The 27,073-nt window shown below is 39.0% G+C and overlaps 1 protein-coding gene across 2 annotated transcripts; it reads left to right on the top strand.

The window, feature by feature from the left end:
- On the top strand, positions 1-24,526 carry LOC110105157 (protein SIEVE ELEMENT OCCLUSION B). 2 transcript variants are annotated; one of them, XM_020834547.2, is made up of 9 exons: positions 1-951; positions 1,075-1,523; positions 1,871-1,980; positions 7,751-7,878; positions 8,073-8,555; positions 20,979-21,095; positions 21,776-22,224; positions 22,832-22,941; positions 23,030-24,526. In XM_020834547.2, the coding sequence occupies exons 1-9, from the start codon at positions 667-669 to the stop codon at positions 24,268-24,270; spliced, it is 3,372 nt and encodes a 1,123-aa protein (XP_020690206.2). In that variant the 5' UTR covers positions 1-666; the 3' UTR covers positions 24,271-24,526. The 2 variants fall into 2 exon arrangements, with proteins under 2 accessions (XP_020690206.2, XP_028552016.1); XM_028696183.1 differs by having other exon boundaries at positions 855-946.
- The last annotated feature ends 2,547 nt before the right edge of the window (positions 24,527-27,073 follow it).

Below are 27,073 nucleotides of genomic sequence, written 5' to 3'. Positions count from 1 at the left end.
ATATTAATTATGTAAATAGCATGAAATACAATGGTATGTATGTAAATTTCCCTTAATCTTTATGCAAGGAGCATTCTGCCCGTGAGAGCAAACCCGAAAAAAAGCTCTGGAAAATTGTAAGGAACCAGCATTACCTTGACGAATGGTGAAGCTCTGATTCCATTTGCCTGCAAAAGCGCTTAATTTGGGAGATAGTAAAGCAATTACATATCGAATTCGAATCTAAATGCTGCACTGCCGAAATTTGATCAAAGTAGAGATCTTTAGAGCTCACAGTCAGTCCTTTAATCGTTCCGGCAGTACTATCCAGAACCCCAAGAAAAAAAAAAGGAAAAAAACGACTGCTTGAACTCTTTAAGCAATTCGAACAAATTACGAACTCTTCCACTATCAAATGTTTTGAAATCTCAATGGATTTGGCTCACATTTTCTGAAGAAAGCCAATCGCTTTGAGAAAGATAAAGGGACTAGGTATCGTGGTGTTGAATCTTTCGATTTGACGTGTCTGGAAATAAGTTCATACCTTTCAGGTTCTTGTGTGAATTTACATCCGCTTTCTTTGTTAATAGCTCCGAGGCTTTGAGCCCTAGAATTTAAGAATTGTAAATCCCTCCTGATCGACGGCCAGCATCAATTCAGTTTATGTTGGGTATTTTTTAGTTGACGATGAAGTCCAACTCGCAATTCTTCCATGAAGACATTTTGATGAGCAATATTCTGGAGACTCATGTGCCTGATGGCCGTCAAGTTGATTCTCATCTATTACTCCGTATCGTCGAAGAGATTCTCTGTAAAATCAAGGCTCCCACTGTGGTAAAAGCTTGTCTCCTGAAACTTGCTAACCATGAAAATTCTCAGTCGGAGAAGTTTTGCTCTGGAATCCAACATGACATTGGGAACGCCGATGCCCAAAAAGAGCAATGGCAGCTGGTTCATCAAGTCTCAAGTGAGGTGTTTTAGTACGAACCTTTTAATCTAAGGAAATGTTGAATGGATTTGATTTTTTATTAAATTATTTCCAATTATTGTCCATTTCCTACAATTTTACGAAAATCTTTAAACGGTTGATCACAGATGTTGCTTAGTAGCTCCAAAGATCGGTCTTCACATGCAACAACAATGTCTGTGCTAGAACTACTGGGGAACCATTCTTGGGCTGGAAAAGTTGTTTTAGTTCTTGCTGCATTAGCAAAGTGCCATGGAGATTTTTGGCTCATCGCCAGGCTTTTTCAAACTGATGTGTTGGCCTTATCATTAGCTATGCTAAAAGGACTTGCTAGAATTTTTGGAGCTGATGAATTACATCAGCATTGGTTGGAATCTTTGAGATCTTTGGCTGAGGGAATGGTGGATGTAACAAAAATAGTGATTGAGTTTGAAGCTCTCCCAATGCAATATGTGACACTGGATGATGGAGCATTGGCTGTAATGAAGGAAAACATCCAAATAGCCTGCTACTGGATGATCAGAAGTTCTATATCATGTTCTTCTCAAATCACTAGCATGGTTGCAATGAGTATCAAGCAAGTTTATGTCATCTACTTTTTTTTTTTTCTCAAATAACTTCTAAGCTTGATTAAGGCTTCGTTTGGGACGACTTTCTTCCTGTTTCTTAAAGCATCTTTCTAGTAAAAAGTTAAAAATTTTGTACTATAAAGTTGCTTTAAAAAGTAGTAAGAAAACTGTCCAAAATGAAACTAACTCTCTTAACTAATGAATTTGGTTAATTTGTGAGATTTGATAATGTTGGCCTATTTTTTCCACTGAGGAATAACTTCTATATGTAAATAATTACTGTTAATTTCCATGTACAAATTAGCTACAGAGGAGGACCCGATCAATTATGGTACTAACTTTTTCAATTTGTCAGGGAATTAAGCTTGACATGTCAAACATGGGAGCTGTGGAGTTTAGCCTATAAGATCAACCAGTTACATGCTCACTTACAGAAGCAATTGGATGATTTTCACCTCCACATTGGTAAGCGCTTTTAAACAAGTTTTCTTCTGGAGTTCGAACTAATACAGTTAAAATGCTTGCTACATCATAATTTAGTAAATTAAATTAAATTGCTGATTTCCTTTATTGTTTTACAGCCGAATACGATGATGAAGTTTCATTAAGTATTTGCCATTGTTGAAGTATTTTCCTACTTTCTAATTTGTGAACTTTGATGTTCACTATTTGGTTGATAACGTGATAAACTTTTTGTTTTGAATTGCTTGCACTACACCATACTGCATATGTGGCTCTAATACGAAAACTTATTGTTTTGAATATCTTTCATCGTGCAGTATAGATGTCTCAAACTGTCAGGCCCTAATAACTGGTTGGTACATGAAGTCAGTATTTGCTAATGCCATATTTACTGTCATTGCTTGATTATTTGTAGCAGTAAGGTTTTTGTATTCAGAAGTTCCACAATGCGATTGATGTATGTGACCTCATTGAGACTCAAGTACTCCATGCATGATGGTGGAAGCTGACTTTCTTGATTGCGTTTATGGTGGGTCTATGCAAAGAAAGAAATGGAAGAGAGGTGGACTGCGAGCACTATAAAATGGCAATGGAAACTGGGACACTAAAATAAGAATGACGAAGGACCCATGGCTGAACTTGCATTTGTCTTGTTCAAAGGGGGCATGCCGTCTTCTAGTTTGCATATTCCACATTATGGGTGGATCTACAAAGTGGAGAGGTACTTTGCTGTTAACGGCTTGACGGAGGAGGAGAAATTATCGGCAGCGAGCTTGTGTCTGGAAGGGAAGGAACTCTCTTGGTACCAGTGGAGAGATCAGAGGAGGCCTATCCGAAGCTGCGAAGAATTCAAGGACAGCTTGATAGAGCATTTCCAAACCGACCGGGGAGGAGATTTCTACGAGCAGTTCTTTGCTCTAGTGCAGGAGGGGTCTGTGGCGGACTACCGAGAGAGATTTGAGCATCTGGCCAGCAGGGTTGAGCGCTTGTCCGATACTGTGCTGGAGGGGAACTTCATGAAGGGATTAAAGACAGAGGTTAGAGCAGTGGTGAAGGTCCTGATGCCCAAGGACCTGGGGGAGGCCATGAAGCTTGCACAATTGGTTGAAAATCGAAAGAATATGGAGAAGGGAGCTAGGAATAGCAACTCAGGAGGCACTTACAGGTGGACGACTACCCACCTAGTCCCTAAAGGAGCATCCAACAGAGGGATAAAAAATTCCAAAGGAAAAATCAATAGGAGGAGGAAATGGGGGATAGTTCAAAAAGCTTACTGAGAAGGTAATGCAAGAGAAGAAAGCAAAGTGGCAGTGTTTTCGATGCGATGAAAAATACATGCCTGGGCATAAGTGCAAGGATCGAACTCTTTAAGTTCTCCTCGTTTGTGAAGACGAGGAAGACGAAGAGGGAGGGGGAAGTGATTCTGAGGTGGAGGAAAAGATGCATCTGGACATGGCAGAAGTCTCTCTAAACTCCGTAGTGGGATTCACTCCGAGTCACACTATGAAGGTGAAGAGAGAGATAGCTGACCGTGGAGTCGTGGTGTTGATAGATAGTGGGGCAACCCACAATTTCATTTCCACCCAGATTATGGAGCTGCTGGGGATGAAGTTAGTAGATACTGGAGGCTATGGGGTGATGATGGGCATGGGGAAGGTAGAAATGGGAAGAGGAGTCTGTAGGGGAGTGGTGCTGAAGATCCAAGGTATACAAGTGAAGGAAGACTTCCTTCCCCTAGAATTGGGGAGTACGGATGTCATCCTAGGGATGAAGTGGTTGCAGACATTGGGGGAAACCAAGATCAATTGGGGCACTCTGCGGATGGAGTTGGTGAAGGGTGGAAGGAAGAGGGTGATTCAAGGTGATGCGGGGCTGACCAAGGCAGGGGTTTCTCTTAAATCCCTAATCAAGATAATTCAGGAGGGGGAAGGCTATTTGGTGGAATTACACAGATTAGAGAGAGTGAGTGTAGAAGAAGGGGGAGATATACCACTCTCTGTGCAGCCTTTTATCCAGGAATTCGAGGAGATTTTTCAACCACCTCTAGGGTTGCCACCACCCAAGGAGCATGAGCATGCCATCACATTAAGAGAGGGAGTGTCACTTGTCAGTGTACGACCTTACAGTTACCCTCAGTTTCAGAAGGATTAAATAGAAAAGTTGATCAGAGAAATGCTGGAAGCAGGGATCATCAGGCCCAATACTAGCCCGTTCTCTAGTCCTATTATATTGGTGAAGAAAAAGGATGGCAGCTGACGTTTCTGTGTAGACTACCGCGCACTCAACAAGGAAATTGTACCTCATAAGTTTTCCATACCAGTGATTGATGAGCTTCTGGATGAGTTGAGTGGAATAGTAATTTTCAGCAAGATTGACTTGAAATCAGAATATCACTAGATACGAATGAAGAAAGAAGATGTGCCCATGACCGCTTTTAAAACTCATGAGAGCCACTATGAGTTCCTAGTGATGCCCTTTGGCCTCACCAATGCCCCAGCCACGTTCTAGGCACTCATGAATAAGATGTTCAAGCAGTATCTCAGGCAATTTCTGTTGGTATTCTTTGATGACATCTTAATATATAGCAGAACAGAGGAGGAGCATTGTGGACACTTAAAGAAGGTGTTAGAGGTTCTCCAGGCGCACCAGTTGAGGGATAACTTGAAGAAGTGCTGCTTCGCGCAAGCTAGTGTGGAATACTTGGGGCATGTGGTATCCAAGGAAGGGGTAGCAGTAGATCAGTCCAAGATTGAGGCCATGCTTAAGTGGCCACTGCCCAAAAATCTAAAGGAGTTGAGGGGATTCCTAGGGCTTATAGGGTACTACAGAAGATTTGTAAAGGGATACAACACTATAGCTTGACCACTCACTGAGCAGTTGAAGAAAGATTGGTTCTTATGGGGGGAGGCAGCTACGACAACATTTGAGAAGCTGAAGAAAGCTATGACCACAGTTCCGGTCTTAGCTTTTCTGGATTTTACGCAGGTCTTTATAATAGAGACAAATGCATCGGGATATAGACTAGGAGAAGTGATGATGCAGAGTCACAGGCCCATTACATATTTCAGTCAGGTGTTGACTGCCAGAGCCCGGCTGAAATCTTCGTATGAGAGGGAGTTGATGGCAATCATTTTGGCCATTCAAAAGTGGCACCCCTACTTACTAGGAAGACATTTCATCGTCAGGACCGACCAACGGAGCCTGAAATATTTGCTAGAGCAGCGCATGGTGACAGAGGAGCATCAGAGGTGGCTATCCAAACAGCTTGAATATGATTTTGAGATTCAGTACAGGTCAGGGGTAGAAAAAAAGGAAGCAGATGCCTTGTCCAGGTGCATGGGGGAGTTGCAGACACTGGCTGTATCAGTCCCAATGATGTTAGATTGGGAAGCCATAAAGGAGGAAAGTGTCAGGAATGAGGAACTAGGCAAGATCAGGGCTGACTTACTAAAGGGAGAGGGCAGCCATCCAGGATACTCGTTGGAGGGGGAGAGATTGTTGCACCAGGGGAGGTTTGTGTTACCCAGAACATTAGTACACATCCCACAATTGCTCTAGGAGTTCCATGGAACTGTAGTGGGAGGTCATTCAGGAGTGCTAAAGACCTACAGGAGACTAGCGGCAGAGCTGTACTGGAAAGGTATGCATAGGGATGTGGAAGAGATGGTATCCAGGTGCGAGGTGTGCCAAAGGAATAAGTATCTAGCTATGTCACCAGGGGGGTTACTGCAGCCATTGGCGTTACCAGGATGAGTCTGGGAGGAGATATCTATGGACTTCATTGATGGGCTACCCCGCTCTGAGGGATTCACTGTGATTTTGGTGGTAGTGGATAGATTGAGCAAATATGCTCACTTTATTCCTCTACGCCATCCATACACTGCGGTGACAATAGCGTCAATTTTCATCAGGGAGATAGTCAGATTACACTGAGTGCCAGAGGTGATAGTATTAGATAGGGATAAAGTGTTCCTCAGTCATTTCTGGAAAGAATTGTTTAGACTGCAGGGGACTGTGCTGAAAAGGAGTACTGCTTACCACCCACAGATGGATGGTCAAACAGAAGTAGTCAACCGGAGCCTGGAAACTTATCTGAGATGCTTCGCATCGGAGACACCCAAGCTATGGGCTAAATGGCTATCATGGGCCGAGTACTGATACAACACCTCTTTTCATTCAGCCTCTCTGATGACCCCATTTAAGGTGTTGTACGGAAGGGATCCGCCCCACTTGGTGCATTTTGGGAGTAGCAGCACGCTCGTTTCTTAGTGGAGGAGTATTTGGAGGAGAGGGATAAGATCTGGAAGAGTTAAAAATACATCTGTTGAGGGCTCAAAAGATTATGAAGAAACAAGCTGATGGGCATCGGAAGGATATTCAGTTTGAAGTGGGCGAGAAGGTATTTTTGAAACTCCGTCCATATCGACAGAAAACGGTCGCCAACCGGAAGAATGAGAAGCTTGCTCCAAGGTACTTCGGTCCTTATGAAGTGTTGGAGAAAATTGGAGCCATGAATCGTCTGAAGATACCACCGACAGCGACGATCCACCCCGTTTTCCATGTATCCTAGCTAAGAAGAGCTATTGGAGATTATGTTACCAGTTCTGAGTTACCAGGGACATTAACTGATGAAATGGAAATGATATTGGAACCTTTGGAGCTCATGGAGGTTTGTCAGAAAGCAGATGGAGCTACAGAAGTCCTGATCAAATGGAAGAACCTCCCTGACTACAAGGCCACGTGGGAGCCATACTAGCAGATGAAGTGACAGTTTCCTGACTTCCACCTTGAGGTCAAGGTGGTTCTTTGGGAGGGCGGTAATGTTAGACCGGTCCTCCATGGACCGGCCCAGCCCCTTGGGCTGGTCCGGCTTGTTTACAGCAGAAGGGGGCCAACGGCTTCAAAGAGGGGAGAAAGGGTGGGGTCCACTTGAGATTCAAATACAATCTTGGAGCCAAAAAGAGGAGAAGCAAGGGCAATTAGGTCATTTTGTATTAATTTTGAATTGTATGCATTAAGTAAGGAGAAAAGGCTAGGGTTAGGGTTATATGAGATTTTTCTGAAAGTTCTCTTGGGTTTTCTTGTGGCTAAGGCTCTAGATTGATATCTAGAGATTGGGAGAGTGTGATCCTCCTCTCAAATAGAGGATCTCTTGTATCTTTACTGTTTTTCTTTCATCTACTAGTAAACTACAAGTTATTTCTCCACTATTTCTCTCAGATTTGCTGTTTCTTCCACTGTTTTGTTGTCATTTTCTGCTGTGGACAGCAGGTTTCATTGATTATTGCTTCCAAAGTGGTTAGGAAATACTTGAAATCAAGTATTTCCTATCACTTTCTTACTGCTTTGATTTTCAGACTGCAACTCAATTCAATTTGGCTAATACTTACTTGTTACTTTCACATTGTTTCTAGAATTTTTTGTGGCGGGAAGCTACTTTTTACAATTAGAGTTGTTAATATGGGGCAGCTTTAAGAAAGCAACTACATGATTTATATGTATATTGATATCCACAATAACTTTATAAAGTTACTTTCCCGTTAACAACTTCATAAACATCTTTAGAAAACATTACAGTCATGCCAAACATACCTATATTGCATGACGGAAGATCACCATTATCATCATTAATCTTATCCCAATTATTTGGGATTGGCTTTAGATATCATCATTCATCCTTCATTCTTGATGAGAGTTGCACGTTGTCTTAAGAAATGATTAATTGTACTAAAATGTGCACTATAAAATTATTTCTCTTTTATTTCTTGTGCAGAGAAAAACATAGATTCACAGCTTATGCATTTGTTTGAGGAGGTCCATGTTGATAATCAAAAAGTTCTTCGCACCTTATTTGCTCCTAAGGATGACTTTCCACTTTTGGATGCGTTCTCAAATCAAAAGGTTTGCTAAAAGTTCTGGGAATGATTTTGTAGTTTGGTGATTTATAATGGGAAAAGCATCAATGGATCTAATGATTCCTTTACATGGATCCAACATGCATATATAGAAAAGTTCAAGATCGAAGGTTTATATGCATTCACTCCATACAGTTGATTATGTTTTTATAGCTAGTCCGGTTTAATATGTCTGTATAGGTAGGCGTTTCTATTCTACAAAACAAAGAAATCCTCCTCTTCATCTCAAAGCCTGAAGTGAAGTTTGATAGGTTTCTCCTTATCATGCAACAACTACAAAGCTACTCCAGGAATGGGCAAGAGAAACCATATGAAATTGTTTGGGTTCCTATCGTAACCACTGCAACACAGTCTAACATTGATGAGAGAGCCTTTAGTCATCTAGCAGAGATAATGATATTCTACTCTATCAATCAGCCTACAAAACTTAGCTTATCAGTGATAAACTTTATTCATGAGGTGTGGCATTACCGAGGAGATCCTATAATGGTGGTTTTGGATTCAACAGGTAAGGTTATAGCTTCAGATGCCTTCGATATGATATCAGTATGGGGAGAAAAAGCTTACCCGTTTTCAGTTTCAAGAGAAAGAGAGCTTTGGGAAGTAGAAAACTGGACTATAGAAGTCCTGCTAAATGGGATTCACCCTCTCCTGTCGTACTGGGTATGTTGTTTAACTTTCAATTCACAGGATTTTTTCTGCATTGATGTATAATATGTTCAGCATATTTGAAATTTATAACTTTTTCTAGTCCACAATAGAACATTTATAACGAGACTTCTGATATTTACTGTACTGAATTATACACCAATGATTCAATATTCTAGCATGAATTAAATATAGGAGTTTGCATTTTTATTTACATTATCTTTTTATTCATGCGTATAATGCTATATTACCTTGTAGAAAAACAAAGCCTAGAGAATGTAATTGATCTTTTAATATGTGTATTTCAATTATTTCTGGTAAAATAATTGCATCATTTTTGTTTTCATATAATGAAACTAACATGTTGGCTTTCATATGGCACCGTTTGTGTATCTTTTGGGCTTCATGGGGAATGCTGCTTACATTTGTTTTATTGAATCTAATTTAAAATTTGGTGTAGTATAACTTGTCTAAGTAGAATAAAGCTAGACAATAATGATCAAAATTAAATGATGGCATGACACATCATAAGATAGGACACGAGAAGTGTTGAACCCAAATATGTCTGTTGATGACACCCAACCTTAAACTAGCAGACAAGCTAAGAGGCACATACTTGCAAACCTGTAGTGAGCATGGAAAGAGAGGAAGAATATATGGGGAAAGTGTTTCGCTATCTCAATAGTCTTTTTAGAAAGTGACAAAAGGTCAGAAATATTCCTCTTCATTCTTTATTTATAAGAATCCAAGGGCTACAAGAAAGGCTACATAAAAAAGAAATAAAAATACAGTTTTAAATAGCCCCTAGTACGGACTGCCCTGGATGCATATCAAGACTTGATAAGTCTTGTGAATAACTATCTTTTAATTCAATTCTTCGGTCTTGGGGAGATTCCCCTTGTGATGAGACTCATGGGCGAGTGCATGTAAGCGAGTCCACCAAATAGGGCCGAATTAAGAAGGTTGTTGTTGATGACTCCTTTGAAAGAATTAGCGAATCTTTTGATGAAATCCATCAATCACCTCGATGTGGGGGGAAGTATATGCTGGCCACGGGGGTAGTTGACTCCATTGTCGGATGAGTATGGTATGGCGAGCTGGAATCCTCTTAAAAAGGCCCTTCCCTGTAGCTTTAATGATTGATGGCATTGATGGCACTCCACCCTAGGTGGCTGCAAATGGCTTTGTTGGAGAGCGAGTTTTGATCTGAGTGATCTGTATGAACTCTTGGCTTTCTTGTGAGAGGTGACTCCTCTCTGAATGCTTGATCGAGTTGGATTTGATGACCCTCAAGCCAGTCTTCATTGCGAGGCCCACGAGATATGAGTTCACTGGTTATAATATAACAACTACTTGTTAAATACCTGAAAAATATATATGCGAGTGTGCAAAATAGCATAAAAGATTAGAGATTTATTTTTCATAATATGATGGTAGGGCTTAAAATTGGTTCCATGATAAAGACAATTTGAGATAAGGACCAAAATGATCCATTGACTATTCACAAAAGATCAAAATGGTCATCTACTATTTAAAAATACATTCTTTTCTTAAATATCTGAATGATTCATAGAAGAACTAATTTGGCTTTATTTAATAAGTTATTGGACCAAATTGGTACTTTTATATAGTTGAGGACTATTTTGACCCTTCAGAAAACTTAGAGTACCAATTTGGTCCTTTTCTCACGAAAATTTGTTTGTGGTTGAGCTCTAGATTGTTCATGATCAACACCTCAGCTGACAGATTATTATAGTTTTCAAGCTTCATTGTCTTGCACAATAGAGCTAATAGTTAACAAATTGAGTAAGAATATTTATGCATTAGTTTTCTTCATTGTTTTTTATTTTAATATATTGAAATTAATCTCACAGGATGCAGACCCTTACATTCTTACTTAAATTTTTTTTTTCATAACAAAGATGCTGTATACTACATAGCTTGAAATCCAAATGCTTAGTTTGTGTGTTTTCTGCAATTCAATTGTCCAGATATTTAATATAGGCTCACAAGTAGCATACTTGCCTTCAGCTATAAGATATTTAATCGTTAGCAAACATAGTTCAGTGGAAATGAAATTTAATTTTGGGGACAAATTGTGTCTTGTAATAGGATTTTATTACCAGTGGATGGCTATTTCACGTTGGAGAGACATAGGACACTTTCAGCAGTACATGCTACTGTCTGACTTGGTACATACTCTCTTTAAATTCCATAATTTAATACCTAGTTTGACTTGAACATTGTCATTTTTTTATGATCCCACATTTGCCTAGTACATTAGTAATCTCACAACATGAGGGAAAAAAATTGAAGTGTATTTAACGGATGTAAAGGAAATTATATACAAAACTATCCGGCTCCTAAACCTCCTCCTAGTTTTTTTTTTGTTTGTCCTGTTTGTTTCTTTTTTCTTTTCCTTCTTTTTTTTTTTTTTTTTTTTTACTCTTCTTGCCTTTAAAAACTTATTAATAGAGGAGTTCTTAACAGAGAATTCAGATTTTGGAGAATTAGAAGCATGGCTAGAGAGGCAGCATCTAGTATCATGTATCCTGGAATTCTTCCAGGTGGTGGTCAAACCTCCCTCTCTCCCTTTCAGCCACTCATCAGCCTCCCTCCTAGCGGCAATCAACCTATTTCTAGCAATCATATGCCTTCGTCCAGTTCTTGGAAGCCCCGCCATCACCCTCTTCCTGCCAACTGACGGCCCATCCGGTTGAGATTTTCTGTCAATATGGCAACATCGGGGTATTCATGGGCGATTTCATGTTATTAGTTGAACATTGTCAACTTGCCGACTAAGGATCGGGTTTGTTGTCGGTCTTATGCTTTTATTAATGAAATTTTTTTGTTGAAGGCCTAATATGAATGTATAAAACAAATATCTCGGTGATGTCACAACTGTATATTTATTTGATGGATCAAACCGTGTCAACTCCTATCCATTCATATAGAAGGATCAGACTCGAACTTAAGTTCATTTCTTGACCGTGCAACATCGTCAAATGTCACGTGTGCACACATAATACACTTGCTGAGGCCCATATGGGCATTTAGTTGTATGTATTTTGCAAGATGTATTTATGTGGCGGTTATATGTATGCAGTGCGATGAATGTATGCGACACATCTGCATGTTACACATACACCCTCATGCATCTATTTGTATGTTGGCATGTGTATTTGTATCATGCATGATGTGTTTACATGATACGTGTCTGTTGGCATATGTATTTGCATCTTGCATGATATATCAATATGCAACATTGTGGTTTAATGTGCGAACATAGTAATAGTGAATTTGCATGGCATGCGTGTATGTGGCATTTTGCATTTGCATGGTACTTGTATTTATGCAGTGTAGTGGGTGTGCACGACACATTTGCATGTGGTCTGGCGGGTCGTGTTCGGGTCAGACACGAATTTGACCCGGTTGTATCTGACCTGACCCGAACACGACCTGAAATAGGTTTCGGGTCAATTCTCTGAACCCGAACTCGACCCGGATCGGGTTCAGGTCAACACGACCCGACACAGAATTTTGAAAATAAATCTCAAAGGCGCGGGTTCCGGTCACTACTTTCAGTTTTGGTCCCGACGGCATGGTGGTGCGGCGGCAGCAAGCGAACGTCGAGACTCGCGCGAAGCGACATAGCGCTAGACTACTAGACGCGATTCGACATAGTGCACGTGAACAGACTGGCGATTGGGACCGCGACTTTACGCTTCGGGCAACACGAGCAGCTGGGCTGGCGGGCACTCCACACTTCGGGCAGGGTGGGTAGCAGACGAGGGCAGAGGATTTTTGGGTCATTTTCGGGTTGCCGGGTCAACTCGAATCCGACCTGATTTTTGAAATGGGTTGGTTTGTTCATCCCGAACCCGACCCGTTTCATAAACTGGTCGACCCGAACTCGGATTTTTTCGGGTCGGGTCCGTGTCGGGTTTCAGGTCGTGTCACAAATTAACACCCCTAGGTCTAGTCATGCTTGCATGATATTTTGCATGTTGTGCAGTAGCTTAATGCAGTAGCGTACAATATGTATGTATGATGCATATTGCATATTGCAATATGTACTTTGCATGCAATAATGTATATGCATTTGGTACATTCATGTATTTGATGAGGATGCCAGTAACATGTATACTCATCCCTAACTACATGCAGTCGTGATATGGTTATGCCGTACACTTGTATATGCATAATGTATTTTGCATGGTGCCTTTTGTATATTACAACAATGTATATGCAAATCGTCAACAATGTAATTTAGCTCATTTTATCTTCTGCAAGCTGTTGTTTTCTTCAGTACTTTACTTACAGGAGTGTATTTTTATTTGCAAATGGGCTACACATTGCATCAAGAGTCTTCTACTTATTGCTTGCATGGGAGCTAATTTATCTAGTGTGACAGCATGGCATCGCAAATCTGCTGCTTCAGTTTACTAGTGGAACACAATTTTTATTACAAATTTCCTTCTTTCACTTAGATGTGAATTGTAGTGTTGTGCTATGGGTTGCTTGTTGCTTTTTATGAGTGAGTTTTTGTGCATTGCAAGCTTCATTTGACATCGTTCATGATTCAGCGTTATGTATTTAAGAGCTATAGTTATTGCATTATGTCTAGTGCGACTTCCCCACTATTGCTTGTAAACAGGACTGTTGTATGCATTTTCAGTCTTCCACTATCATCTACTAGCAAGTTGCTTTGAATACAAATCTTCTAGTACTGTCTACAAGTATTTGTATTGACTATGGATCTTAGGTCTAGTCATGATTGCATGATATTTTGCATGTTGTGCGGTAGCTTAATGTAGTAGCGTACAATATGTATGTATGATGCATATTGCAATATGCACTTTGCATGCAATAATGTATATGCATTTGGTACATTCATGTGTTTGATGAGGATGCATGTAACATGTATACTCATCCCTAACTACATGCAATCGTGATATGTTTATGTCGTATACTTGTATATGCATAATGTATTTTGCATGGTGCCTTTTGTATATTACAACAAAGTATATGCAAATCGTCAACAATGCAATTTAGCTCATTTTATCTTCTGCAAGCTGTTGTTTTCTTCAGTACTTAACTTCCAGGAGTGTATTTTTATTTGCAAATGGGCTACACATTGCATCAAGAGTCTTCTAGTTATTGCTTGCAAGGGAGCTAATTTATCCAGTGTGACAGCATGGCATCGCAAATCTGCTGCTTCAGTTTACTAGTGGCCCACAATTTTTATTACAAATTTCCTTCTTTCACTTAGATGTGAATTGCAGTGTTGTGCTATGGGTCACTTGTTGCTTTTTATGAGTGAGTTTTTGTGCATTGCAAGATTCGTTTGACATCGTTCATGATTCAGCGTTATGTATTTAAGTGCTGTAGTTATTGCATTATGTTTAGTGCGACTTCCCCACTATTGCTTGTAAATAGGACTGTTGTATGTATTTTCAGTCTTCCACTATCATCTACTAGCAAGTTGCTTTGAATACAAATCTTCTAGCACTGTCTACAAGTATTTGTATTGACTATGGATCTTTTGTATTTGTCTGTAGATGGCATGTTGTATATGACTCATCTCCTATAGCGCATCATAGGTGCTTGTATCTGCTACATTCCACATGCCTTTGCTTATTGAGGATCAGCATATTTGACTGTCATTGCACAGTTTTTGACTATAAAAGTGCGGTAACATTTACTGCCTCTTGCTAATCGTCACTCACAAGCATACTAATGTGCACATGACAAATCCCCCGCCATTGCTAGCAAGCACTCGTATTCACCATGTGATGCATTGAGTATGTCTGAATCTCTTTCCTTTACTTGTAGGTGAGGTATTGTGTTTATGATGGGTCTTCTAAAGCAGTTTGTTGGTGTTTGCATTCGCTACATATCGATCATCCTTTACTTGTGGGGGAAATCAATGTATTCAACTGACGTTGAATGGTTATTGGCTACGAGGGCGTTGTAGCATTCACCACCCGTTGTTGCTCATCACCTGCAGGTATATTATTGCATATACTGTGACTTTTTCGTCATTGCTTGCACGCTACTCAAGGTGCTCATTTGTAATTTGATGTTGACTGCCGGCTAAATTGCATTCACTCATATATCAACTTTTATTTATTTGCAAAGGACCCCTCATCCTTGAAACATATTTGTTGTTGCTTCTTGCGGGCATACTACATTGAACTCGAGTCTTCCAATAGCATCTGCAAGCGCGACTTTCATATATGCTGCAACTTTGCATGCTTCACCATAGTTCTACTTATTTAACTCGTAAGCGGGCTGCTATGTGCATTAAGAAATCATTATAGTAGTTTGTAGGACCTTATATACATTTCCAATTTATTGTGCTTGTTTGTGCATAACACATTGTGTGTGTAGCTATACTTGCAAGGGGATTGATCACATTTATCATACATTACCCCTTATTACTATCAGAGGCCCGATATGTTTGCTTGCAAATTAATGTTGGTTGTAGGTTAATTGTGTTCATTGCACTCATTCTCTTTTGTTTTGTTCATAAGCTGATCAATAAGAGCATCAACTGTTGTTATTCATGGGTAACTGGCATACAACATATCCAATGCTACTGTACTCATCTGCACTCTTTATTGTTATCCACAAACACTCAAAAGCTTCTTGTAGCTGCTTGTAAGTGAACTGTTGTGTGTCGTAGGCTCATGCTCCTGCTTGTAGACATGTTATTCCGTTCACTACAAGTCCCCTACATACGCTCGTGTATGAATTGTCACGATCATTGCATATTCCTTGTAGTCACTTGTAGGTGGATTATTGTGCACATTACAAGTCCTTTGCCCGTGAGTGAGCTGTCATGTTCATTACAGGTCCTCTGCTTATTCAATCACAATTAAGTTATATCTTCATATTGCAGGTTTCTTTTATTTGATTATATTCTTATTTCATGTATGTATTTAGGTTCAATTCCCTATAAGTTTGGTTCCCTGTTTATTAGTTTACAAATTCTATTTCATATGAGTTGTTCAAATCAAGTCCATTGTATTTCTATTCAAGTCAGGTCCTTAATTCAGTTCAAATTTCGGCAGCCTTCTGGCCTCTCCCCCATTTAGGAGAAACTTTAGGGAGTTGGACCTTTCCTACCACGCTACGAGAGTGAGTATGATAGGTGTTGAGTGACACCGCGGCTGTAGTACTCAATCCTACCATGCTACGAGAACACGTAGGAGTTTTCAAGGTACCTGTTTGAAAGAAGACGCAGTTTTTTCCCTGTCGGCACTGAGGCACGCACAGGTACTTAATTTTTTCCTCGTCATGCTACAAGAGTGCTTAGAGGCCTACCTGCCTCGACGCAAGCGTCGCACTAGGATCTCTCCCACTTGCTATGAGAGTGTATAAGGTAATCCCTAGGTGAGCTGCGAGCGCCGAATGCGGAGTTTTGAAACATTATACCTAAGCAGGGGTTGACGGCGGTGCTATCGACGTTGAGGGTGACGATGATACATGAGGATCGAAACATACAAAATTATCTTTTTGTTATTTTCTCCAATTTTTTTGAATTTTCTCCTTTTTTCTCTTTTCTCTTTCATTTTGCTTTCCTTCTTTCTCTCATTTTTATTCTCTCATTCATCATTTTTTTCATAATAATAAAAATTATTATTATTATTATTATAATAAAACAATGATAATATTATTATTAATACTAACAATCAATAATAATGGTTAATAATATTAATTAGAAGTAATAATAATAATAATAATAATAATAATAAATATTATAATTATTATTATTACCTCCGTGATGACTTGTTGTGGGAGATCAAATGGAAGGGAGGATGAATTGCTATGTGAGGAGCTCGACACAATGAGGGGGTTTTGAGCTAGGTAGATTGGCACAGGGGGACTGGGATGGAAGAGGTAGGATTGGAGTTTGATTCGGCTTCAAGGTCGGCCTGCTGGATTTGAAGAGGAATGAAACAGGTCGGAGTGTTGACGTTAGTTGGGAGCTGGACATAGTGAAGGTGGCGGGTTGATTGGCCGAGATCTACTGTAGGAGGTGTGGTTCATGAGGGCCGTAGGGTTTTATAGTGGAGAAAGGTTGATGGATTAAGGTGTTCGAAAGGTTTGGGACTTGTGTGAAGTTCAGCTGCGTTTGATGGAACCCGATCGCAAGAGGGAGGTCGGTCGCAAGCTCTGGGCAAGGGACTTGCATGGGTTGGACGGGCTTTGAGGAAGAAGCCAACCGGGTGATGGAAAGAGAAGGATGGTTAGGGCTTTGCGTGAGGCACGATTGAGGTTCTAGAGTCGAGCTCGGTACGGGTTACTTCGGGTGTGACGTGATGAAAGATGTGAGAAGCAAGTTTTTCTGCGTGTGGGAGAAGAAGAACAGAAGCTTTGTTCTCATTTTAAAAGTAGGGGCAAGTTGCGATCGTGGCAAGATCACTCACATGGGAGGATGGGCAATTGATTTCGGCGCCGTTTGCAGAGATTCGAGCATGATTTGAGCAAGGATTCGGGATGGGCTGCCGATTTCAGTAGAGGTATTTCATTTATTGTTATTATTATTATTATAAGCAAATGTCAACAACGTCGAACTTAGAATCAACTTTCGGTGCTATCTCGAATTTAGTGCATTTCTTGGGTGTTAGTTCAATGGTAGCCATTGGCTCTGCATATACTCAAAATATTGTCGATCCAAATCAACCAAAAATTTTCACTCCTAATGATCTACCTGTTGTTCAGCTTGATTCTATCTATTTTTAGCATTTCTGGCATCAAGATCTAGTGAACAAAAATTCAAATTCTATATGCCAAAAAGACAAGAAATTTTTCTCGTCTAGCAATTTTTAGAAGATATTTTGTGTTGTCCTCTTTTTAATGATTGATAGTAAATTGTTTTGCTTAAAAAAAATAAATATTTGAATTATGACACTGGAAACTAGAAATCATCCATCTTCCTTTTGATTGTCTGTCCATAACTAGGATCATAATGATCAGGTTCCAGTACCATTATGAATGAAGCTTCATAAGGAAGCCTAATTTTCACTGAAAAAAGACAACAATGAGTTCTATTATGTGATACTTTACCTAAATTATCATTATTTTGGTAAAAATTGTGAAGATTTTAGGATGGAATATAATATGGCCCCATATAACTGGCAGTCTATAAAATTGCCTAATTATGGTTAGATGAGAGTACTCCACTTCTTATTTCTATACGTGACATCATAGCTTTCAACAGATTGAGGATGGAAGAACTATCTGCCTATATGGAAGTAATAACCTTGAATGGGTTCGCCAACTCGCCCACAAGATGAAAGAAGTCCAAAAATCTGGAATTCTGTTAGAGCTACTCTATGTTGGAACCAACAATGTTGATCATAGAGAAAATATCTTAACGGCCATTGCTGAAGAAAAGCTAAGCAAATATTTGTCTCATACAGATATTTCCATCTTCTGGTTGCGGTTGGAGAGCATTAAGAAGTTAAAAACTCGTCTTGGATCTGGAACTGAACCAGGCTTCATTATGAGGGAAATTAATTCTTTGTTGAGCTTCGATACAGATAAAGGAGGATGGCTACTCATAAGTGAAGGATCATCAACAGAACCGTTGAAACTTACTGGGAACAAAGCCCTACAATGCCTTTCACTTTTTCAGGTGTGGGGGCAGAAGGTGAATAAATTGGGCTTCTTGGGTGCTCTTAGAAAATTTCTTGATCCTCCTTCACTTATCGACCAATGCAATTACTATAGTGTTACTCCTTTTATTGATGATATGAACAACAAAGTTGTTTCTTGCCCAAACTGTCTGAGCACTATGGAGAAGTATTATGTCTATCAATGTATGACAAGTTGAGTGACTTTGAAGATCTGTGAAGGCTTACTAACTTCTATTAGGCCAATTGAAATGTTCATGAGCAGGAAGGTGTGGATGTTTTATATAGATTCTCAATTACCATTTGGACAATAATAAACTTCTTTTTAATATCAATCTGGTTTGGTGCTGGTTATTGTGTATTCAAATTTTCTTCTAGTCACTTGAAGTGTGAGACTCTTAAACTGTAAGTTTAGGTTTCTGAATCTTCTAAGATTATGTGGGATTAGAACTTAGAACCTCAGCTGGATCTGTGCCGGCATAGTATATTGTTCTTCCAGTACTGTCCATCTTCTTTAGCTGTTACTGGTTTTCTGTCTTTGATAACTCTGAATTAATTGTTAGAATGTAGGCCATTCTTGGGCCACATGGCAAAGTAAGCTTTTATGTTTACTTTGCCACCAGAAATAACTCTTTGATCATGTATTTATAGGATTTTGAAGATAAGGGACATTTATGATTTTTATAAAAAATAATACGATATTCTCAAAGTAGTCCCTAGACTATTAGTGTATGGTTTATTTAGTTCTAGATTATCACGTTACTCTAATTTAGTTCTTCAATTATACAAAATTGATTCAAAATAGTCCTTTATGTTGTAATTGTTATATAAAATTGATCCAAAATAGTCCATGTTATGTTGTAAAAATAAATATCAAGGAATATTGTTGATATATATATATATATATCAACAAACAATCTTGCACGTGCTTAATCGTAATCAGTCATTATATATAATCTTAAAGTTTTTCATAAGTTTGGGATCGACATAGATGATATAATGAGATCGTGCTTAATCGTAATCAATATTTGGTTTTTATGATATAAATATTTGATATCAAGATTAAACATTAATACAAAAAATAACAATTATCATTATAAAAATAATAAATCAAAACCCAAAATTAAATTTTTTTAAAAGCAGCCAACTTTATTATTGTTGCTTGTTAATTTTGCTGTTAGTGTGATTCAAGAAGAGCTTATGGTGGGTAATCATCCATTATTGATTTTTTTTTTCTTAGAAAAATAATTATCATCCTAGAATTTTTTTTCTTTAAAAAAATAAATATTTTAACTATTTTCTCACCTTCAAAAATTACAATTGCTCAATTTTTAAGAAAATTTTACTTTCTATTTAATATATAAAATTATATATTTCACAAACTTAAACTCTATCAAATTCTATCATCAATTTAAAATTGTATCATCATATTTTATAATAACTTTATGTCAGCATTTTCAGTCATTTATTTCACATAAAACCCATTCTTTAAAGTGATCTCACATATAAGTCTAATAAGTAGAAAAAATTTGTAATTTACATATCAAAAGCCTAATCTAACAAACATTATATCCAAAATTAACACTGATGAAGGCAGTATAATAGAGAACATGGTCACATTACAAGAATAAAGAAAAAAATTAAGGCACATATAACCAAATAACCTATCAATAAAAATCAACCCAGCTAATACTCGGTTCATCTGAAGGATCTGTCTTTAGAAAAAGCAGTAGGAATCGAACAAATTCATCGACATACAAGGCAGTAATGAATATCTCATCGTTATATGGTACTAACCAAACTCACAAGCAAAGAATTAGAGCCGGATGAATAGTAATAATCAAAGTCGTCCATCCATGGGGCAAATTATTATGTTCGGACACCGGACAGAGAGAATTATTTGGAGTTCTCTGTGTCTATAGTTAAAGCGCAGCTGCTACAGTACCTGTGCTTTGACTGCGCTTTTACTATAGATAGAGAGAAATCCGGATGATTCTCTCTGTTAGTTGTCCGAACCTAATAAGTCTCCCATCCATGGTGCTATGCTCCCTTGTTCTTCTCTAAGATTCTAGCTAGGCCATTTTAATTCTTTAAGGAATGTATAAGATGAACCCCACCACACTCAGCCAAGCCAGAAGCTCCATCGATAGGACAAGCCAAAGTGAAGTTCATAAAGCAGACCTCAGTATCAAGCAAGGTGGTGCAATCACTTTGGTCTTTATTCCTCTTGTTGCTTGCTCCCTGCCTATTAAAGCGTTAGCTCCCCCCACCTTCAACTAAGCACATCCTGTGAACCAACCGGATTGCACAGCCTTCCTTCAGGACATAGCATCCATGGCATTAACAGCAACAACGGCCGCCCAGAAGATGCACTCAATAAAGGGAGACCGCCACCTCTTCTCATCTTCTGATGATAGTATTGTTCTGAAACAGATGCATGAGACGCACAAACCTGAGGGTCGCGACATAGATGTGCGCCCCATACTGCGTGTGGTAGAGGATGTCTTCCGCAGGACCACACCTACCTTCGTTGTGGTACCATTTGACTAACTATGTCTTTCTTTGGAACGGCTTTCTTATTGCTTATTAAAGCAGTTTTTTAGTTAAAAAATTAAAATTTTTGTATTAGAGAGCTGCTTTAAGAAGCAGAAGCCTATATCTAGCTTTATATATGACAGTCAAACTATCTCTTGTTCAGCAATGAATTGAAAAGTTTCAAAATGCACATAATAAGTCATATTTCTGCTTCTGTTGTTGAATTTTAATGGTTTTGATTGGTGTTCTTCATCTGTAGACACAACTCATGTCCCAAACTCACCTGGAAGCGGATGTCCATGATGGTGCAAATCAGACTGGACTTATCTTAATGCTAGAAGCCATTGCTTTCACCGTTCACAGGATCTCCTGTGAGGTAAGTAGTAAAAATACTTTATGCAAATCATTGTTCCCCAACCAACCCTGTATACTTTTCTCCATTTTTTACTATCCATTTGGAACGATATTTTGTATTCCAACAAACTTCAATCAAAACCAAAAGAATGTTATTTCCTTGTTTACCAGTTAAAACTGCAAAAAATGTCGGAGATAAACTGACCACTGGATATACCACCAGTTTTTTTTAGGTGTCGACTATTAAATTTTTTCCGATGACTTAAACCGCCGGAAGCACGTCGGAAATTGACCTAAAATTTGCCGCCCAGCCCTTCCTCAAATCTATAGGTTTTCAGCGGCTAACCGACGGTTTAGCAGCCGGAAACTTCGATACCGGATGGCTAATTTAGCCGTAAGTTTTTAATATAGCCGAACCGACGACTTTGTCGCCGGATAGGCCGGCGTTTTCCACGGCAGGTACACTGCCAGTAATTAACCGGCAGTCGCCAGAAAACCGCCGGTAAGTTTAGCCACTGGAAAATGATCGTCGTAATTCCTTTCCTACGTGGTTGATTTCGACTGTTTTAAAAATGCCGGAAAACAGCTAGAAAATTTTCAAACCCTCAGAAAACTTATCTCAACTGAAGAAAATATTAACCATTTTCCTGAAGTGTAGTGATAGGATAAAGTGCTGAACAGCTTTTGTCATTAATTCTTTAGGTGACATACAAGTGCTCGAGTGGTGGAGAAGCCCATACAACAACTATGGCTGTGTTCCATGTTTTATCAACCTACACTTGGGACGCAAAGGCAGTAATGGCCTTGGCAGCGTTGGCGGTGAACTATGGAGAGTTTTGGCTGACAGTGCAGCTCCACACTGTGAACCCCTTGGCCAAATCTTTGGCCCTCCTGAAGCAAGTTCCTGACATCATTGAGCACACCAATGTCCTCAAGCCTAGATTTGATGCCATTAACAACCTCATAAGAGTCATGGTCGATGTCACCGAGTGCATCATTGAGTTTACTGAACTTCCTTCTGAGTATATCTCCCCAGAATCTCCTGAAATGGGAACGGCCATGACTCATATCCCAACTGCTGTCTACTGGGTCGTTCGAGGCGTCGTTGCGTGCATCTCCCAGACAATTGCGCTCGTTGGAATTGGCCATGAGTAAGCTCAACATGAACCTAATAATTGATAATGAGCGTTAGCTTATGTAGTCTTGCTCAAACCTCTCCAAATGAGAAAATTATTAGCTGCGGACACCGGACGTAGAGATACGTCCGGACATCCACTTAAAATTTGAGACATGGAATGTATTTTGGTTGCACTTTTTGTACGTTTTACCTGTCATTTACATGCGTTTTAATTGCACTATGACTACTCTTTTGTTGCGTTTTTTTACTACACTTTGACTGTGCTTTAGTTGCGCTTTGACTGCTCTTTTATTATGTTTTTTTACTGCGTTTTGACTGCGCTTTACCTGCCCTTTACCTGCGCTTTGGCTATGCTTTTGTTACGTTTGACTTAAAGTTCCACGGACACAGTAAATATATAAAGTAAAAAATAAATCCAATTGAATATCCACGTGTCCACTCCACGTGTCGATATTTTATAGGAGTCGGGACCTACCTCTACATCCGGTATCCGCATCTAATAATTTTCCCTCCAAATGTTAAGGTTAGGGGTTCAACTCCTATCTTGAGTGGTAAAAAAAATGAAAAAACAATAATTTTATTTGATGATATTTCCCTGATGATTATGGACTTTCTTTCAGGTACATCAGCTCAACAACAGAGGCATGGGAGCTCTCCACAATAGCTCACAAACTTGCCAACATTCATGGTCACCTCACCAAGCAACTTGAACTTTACCACAAACACATTGGTAAATTTTAAGCAACTCCAGAAATACTCAAGTAGTTACATCTGTTCATTCAATTCTGATTAAAATATAAATTAACTCAATCATGTAGAGGAAAAGATGCATCACGAAGCCTACCAAACACTGGTTCGGCTTTTCGAAACCATCCACATCGATAACATGAAGATCCTCAGGGCACTCTTCTACTCCAAGGATGATCTTCCCCTCTTAGATGGCTTCACAAAGAAGAGGGCCAGTCTTGACGTGTTGAGAAGGAAAATTGTGATGCTTTTCATCAGTGACCTCGACATTAGACATGAGGAGCTCTTTGTTCTCGTACAGATATATAATGACACACACCATGGAAAGGCTGAACGGCTATATGAAGTCGTCTGGTTGCCTGTGACTGACAGGGATCATCCCTGGACTGAAAACAGAGAAGCAGATTTCAATCGTTTAGTCTCAAATATGCCATGGTACACACTTCACCATCCCTCGCTTCTCCAGCCCCCAGTTATCAGGTACATAAGAGATGTTTGGCATTTTGACAAGAAGCCTATTCTGGTGGTCTTAGATCCCCAAGGAAAGGTTGTTTGCCCCAACGCTATTCACATGATCTGGATATGGGGAAGCCTGGCCTATCCCTTTACCAGCAGCAGGGAGGAGGCTCTGTGGAAGGAGGAGACATGGAAGCTCGAGCTCCTAGTCGATGAAATCGACCCTGCCATTCTGTCCTGGATAAGAGAAGGACAGCATATTTGCCTCTATGGCGGGGATGACATCGAATGGATTAGGAAATTCACCAAGCTTCTAAAGCAAGTGGCGCGTGAAGCCAAGGTTCCCTTAGAGATGGTGTATGTGGGAAAGAGCAATCCTAAGGGGGTTAAAAAGGCGACGGCACTCATCAAGGCTGAAAACCTGAGTAACTACTGGGAGGATCCCGCAATAATATGGTTCTTCTGGGTTCGGCTGGAGAGCATGTGGCACTCTAAGATGCAGCGTGGAAGAAGCATTGAGGATGACCCAATCATGGAGGAAGTAATGCAGATGCTCAGCTTCGACGGAAGTGATGAGGGTTGGGCAGTAATCAGCCATAGTTCCTATGATATCTTGAAGTCGCATGGAAAGACGCTCTACGACTGTTTATTGAACTTCGATAACTGGAAGGAGAATGTTGAGCTCGAGGGGTTCATACCGGCACTCGCCAAGGCCCTGCTTCCTTACCACACCCATGAGCATTGCACGCGCCTCATCCTTCCAGGTGATACACAGCAAATCAAGGAGAAAGTGATCTGTGCTCAGTGCAAGCGTCCCATGGAGAAATATGTGCTCTACCGCTGCTGCAAAGACTGAGCTAGAACACTAGCGTTTTCTGCCATTATGGCTTCATCCCGCACGACGAAACTGCTATTAGATACTATGGTGTGATTAACGTTTAAATTTTTAAAATTTGCTTGTCTTTTATGGAGTGAGACCGTTGTGTTCATGGTTTGTATTCTACGTACGTTCGCAATTGTTAAAGGTCAACGGAGAAAACTATACAGTCTTTCTGTACTTTGCCAATTTAAAGCTCTATGATATTTTGTATTGCATCAAAGCAAGTTATGAAATTGTTGGTTTTTATTTCATCATTGCAGGTATAGTAAGTTCAACTACTTAGAAATTGTTTAATATGACACCTGCATGAAATCAACCTCCTTCGCTGCTTGAGTTGAGGAGATAAGTGGAGGTTGGTTTCAAATTTTCTTCCAGTCAACTTTTGATCAATATCAACCGTTCGGCTATAACAATATTAGCACAAGATAAGTTTCCTTACAAGCTACATGATCAAGCATCAATAGATGTTTCTAATAAACCTTGAAGCCCTACACTAAATACAAAGCTGAAAAGTATAAGAGTGGAGGAAGTCACACTCATCGGGCGCCGTCCGGAGATGAATCAGGATGTGCCACATCATTTTTTTGATGTGTACCAGATGATGTGACACGTCCTGATTCACGTTCGGACCGTCTGGTGACCGCATGCAATAATCTCTCCATCAAAAGACGGTATTTGCACTAATCCACATTAACCCCATTTTTTTCCTAACACGACCGGCCCAGCCCAATTGCCTTTCCCAGCACCTCCGGTTGCTGCACTATTAGAGGGCCCAAGAAGAGAATATTCAATGAGAGGGGCAAATCAGCCTCTCTTTTGATGATGGATAAAGTGTTGAGATAGAGAACGAATAGTCAATCTCTTGAGTAGTGTCAGACAAAGGCAAAAACCTTATTTCTCTGACCCTATATTTAAGAACATGAAACTGCAATGAAAGCATAAGAAAATAAATATTTCTTATTATTCAATTCAAGTGATATAGGTTTCGTTTGGGACAACTTTTTTATTGTTTCTTAAAACAACTTCTTAGTATAAAAATTTAAATTTTTATACTAAGAACCTGTTTTAAGAATAGTAAGAAAGCCATCCCAATCGAAGCCATAGTGATATATATAAAGACTTTTAGTCAATTGCCTCCTCTCCTGTTGTCCTTAAAAATTTTAAAATACTATGATCTTTAGACAGTTGCCCCAACAAGTAGTAACGAGAATTCATCATTTTATTCATTAATTCGAATTCTAAAAATATGCTTACAATCAAAATTTATTTCGAAGGCGCTGTCTCCTTGGACCTCACAATAGTTAATTGTAAATTTGATCCCATGAAAATTAAAATTAATTCCGCCCCTTCATATAGGTAGGTCCAAACGACCAAGACTAATTAAACTAATCCAACATTTGTCCCCAAACTGAGCACCAAGATAGCACGCTTATGTCCAACATATATCACGATAAAATAAGAACAAAATGGCAAGATAGTCTATAGGGGGGTTGGTTGAAGATGAACAGATCATGAGAGATTTTTATTTTGTCAGGAGAATATCTAATGTGCCAGTGGGAATTCTTTAATGATGAGAGGACAATCAATCAGGTATTTAGTCAATTAATATCACTAAGCTGATTCGAATTGAAGCAGTATTTGCCTCTGACCCATCTGCCCAGACAGCTTTTATCCTAACAGATGATAATTAACTAAATTGTGGCTCATAATTAATTAATGCAATATATAATTGCATCAGTCATGGAAAGTTTAATGGGCAGGACTCAGGAGCATATCCACTAACCCCAATTTAATTGGGGATACATAATTTAATTGATTAGAAAAGAATATTTTGTATAATATATACTTGGCAGAAGACTTATGCTTAGTTTGGGACAACTTTTTTGCTATTTTATAAAACTATTTTTTAGTACATAAATATCTAATTCAAAAAATTTTTGTATTAAAAAGTCGTTTTAGAAAGCAACAAAGAAGTTATCCCAAACAAAGCCTTAATTTTGATCGTGAAATTTGGGCCGGTTGCAACTTTTGTTAAAATAAATTTTTGAAAGCTACTGCAACTTTGTTTTTTTTTAAGCATAGAGAAAATCATAGTCAAACAAACCCTAGTATTTATCTAAATTGATTTAGTTTCTAATAATAAGTATGTATGTTGAAGTAAAAAAAAAAAATTAGAGTACAATTTTGAAGTTTTTGAAATTTATCTAGTTAAATTTTGTTGTATTTGAAAGTTATTAGATTTTACTGATTTCTAAATACCCTATAAATTCACAATAAGTCATTTTGATTCTCACAACCCACCAACCCACCAGCTGTTGTAGCCCCTGTAGCTGTCCACCACCTGTCACCATCACCTGTCATCACTCACCGATGACGGCCACAACTAACTACATAACATTTTAAGCATATTTTACACTACATTCTATTTACCCTACAACCCTTTATTTGCAAACCAAATAGATCTTTAATATTTATTAAGATAAATATGAAATTTTAAAAAAGATTTATTTTATTGAGATGTGCTACGTCATACAATATTCATGGTGATAGAGAAATATAAAATTTAATGTCTTAGCTTCGTATGAAGATCCATCACACAATCAGATAAAAGAGGATGTAGCATTCAAAACAGACACTAGAGTTTTTACGTGAAAACTCCTAAAATAGAGGAAAAATAATGGGGTCTGACCTAATTTGAATGAATCACTAGTGTTTGCAGTCAATTACAAATGAGACCCTTCCTTATAGGGAAGGCCTTGACTTGATGTAGAAAATATAC

The sequence above is a fragment of the Dendrobium catenatum genome, unplaced genomic scaffold (genome assembly GCF_001605985.2).
Source record: "Dendrobium catenatum unplaced genomic scaffold, ASM160598v2 fragScaff_scaffold_716, whole genome shotgun sequence".
NCBI lineage: Eukaryota > Viridiplantae > Streptophyta > Magnoliopsida > Asparagales > Orchidaceae > Dendrobium > Dendrobium catenatum.
Note: the sequence above shows the minus strand (reverse complement) of the source record. Positions and strands in the feature narration are given on the sequence as shown.

Coding starts and splice junctions, on each gene's coding strand:
- LOC110105157 (XM_020834547.2), top strand. CDS start 667: ATGAAGTCCAACTCGCAATTCTTCCATGAAGACATTTTGATGAGCAAT. Junction 22,225..22,831: donor CTCGTTGGAATTGGCCATGA/GTAAGCTCAACA, acceptor ACTTTCTTTCAG/GTACATCAGCTCAACAACAG. Junction 22,942..23,029: donor ACTTTACCACAAACACATTG/GTAAATTTTAAG, acceptor TCAATCATGTAG/AGGAAAAGATGCATCACGAA.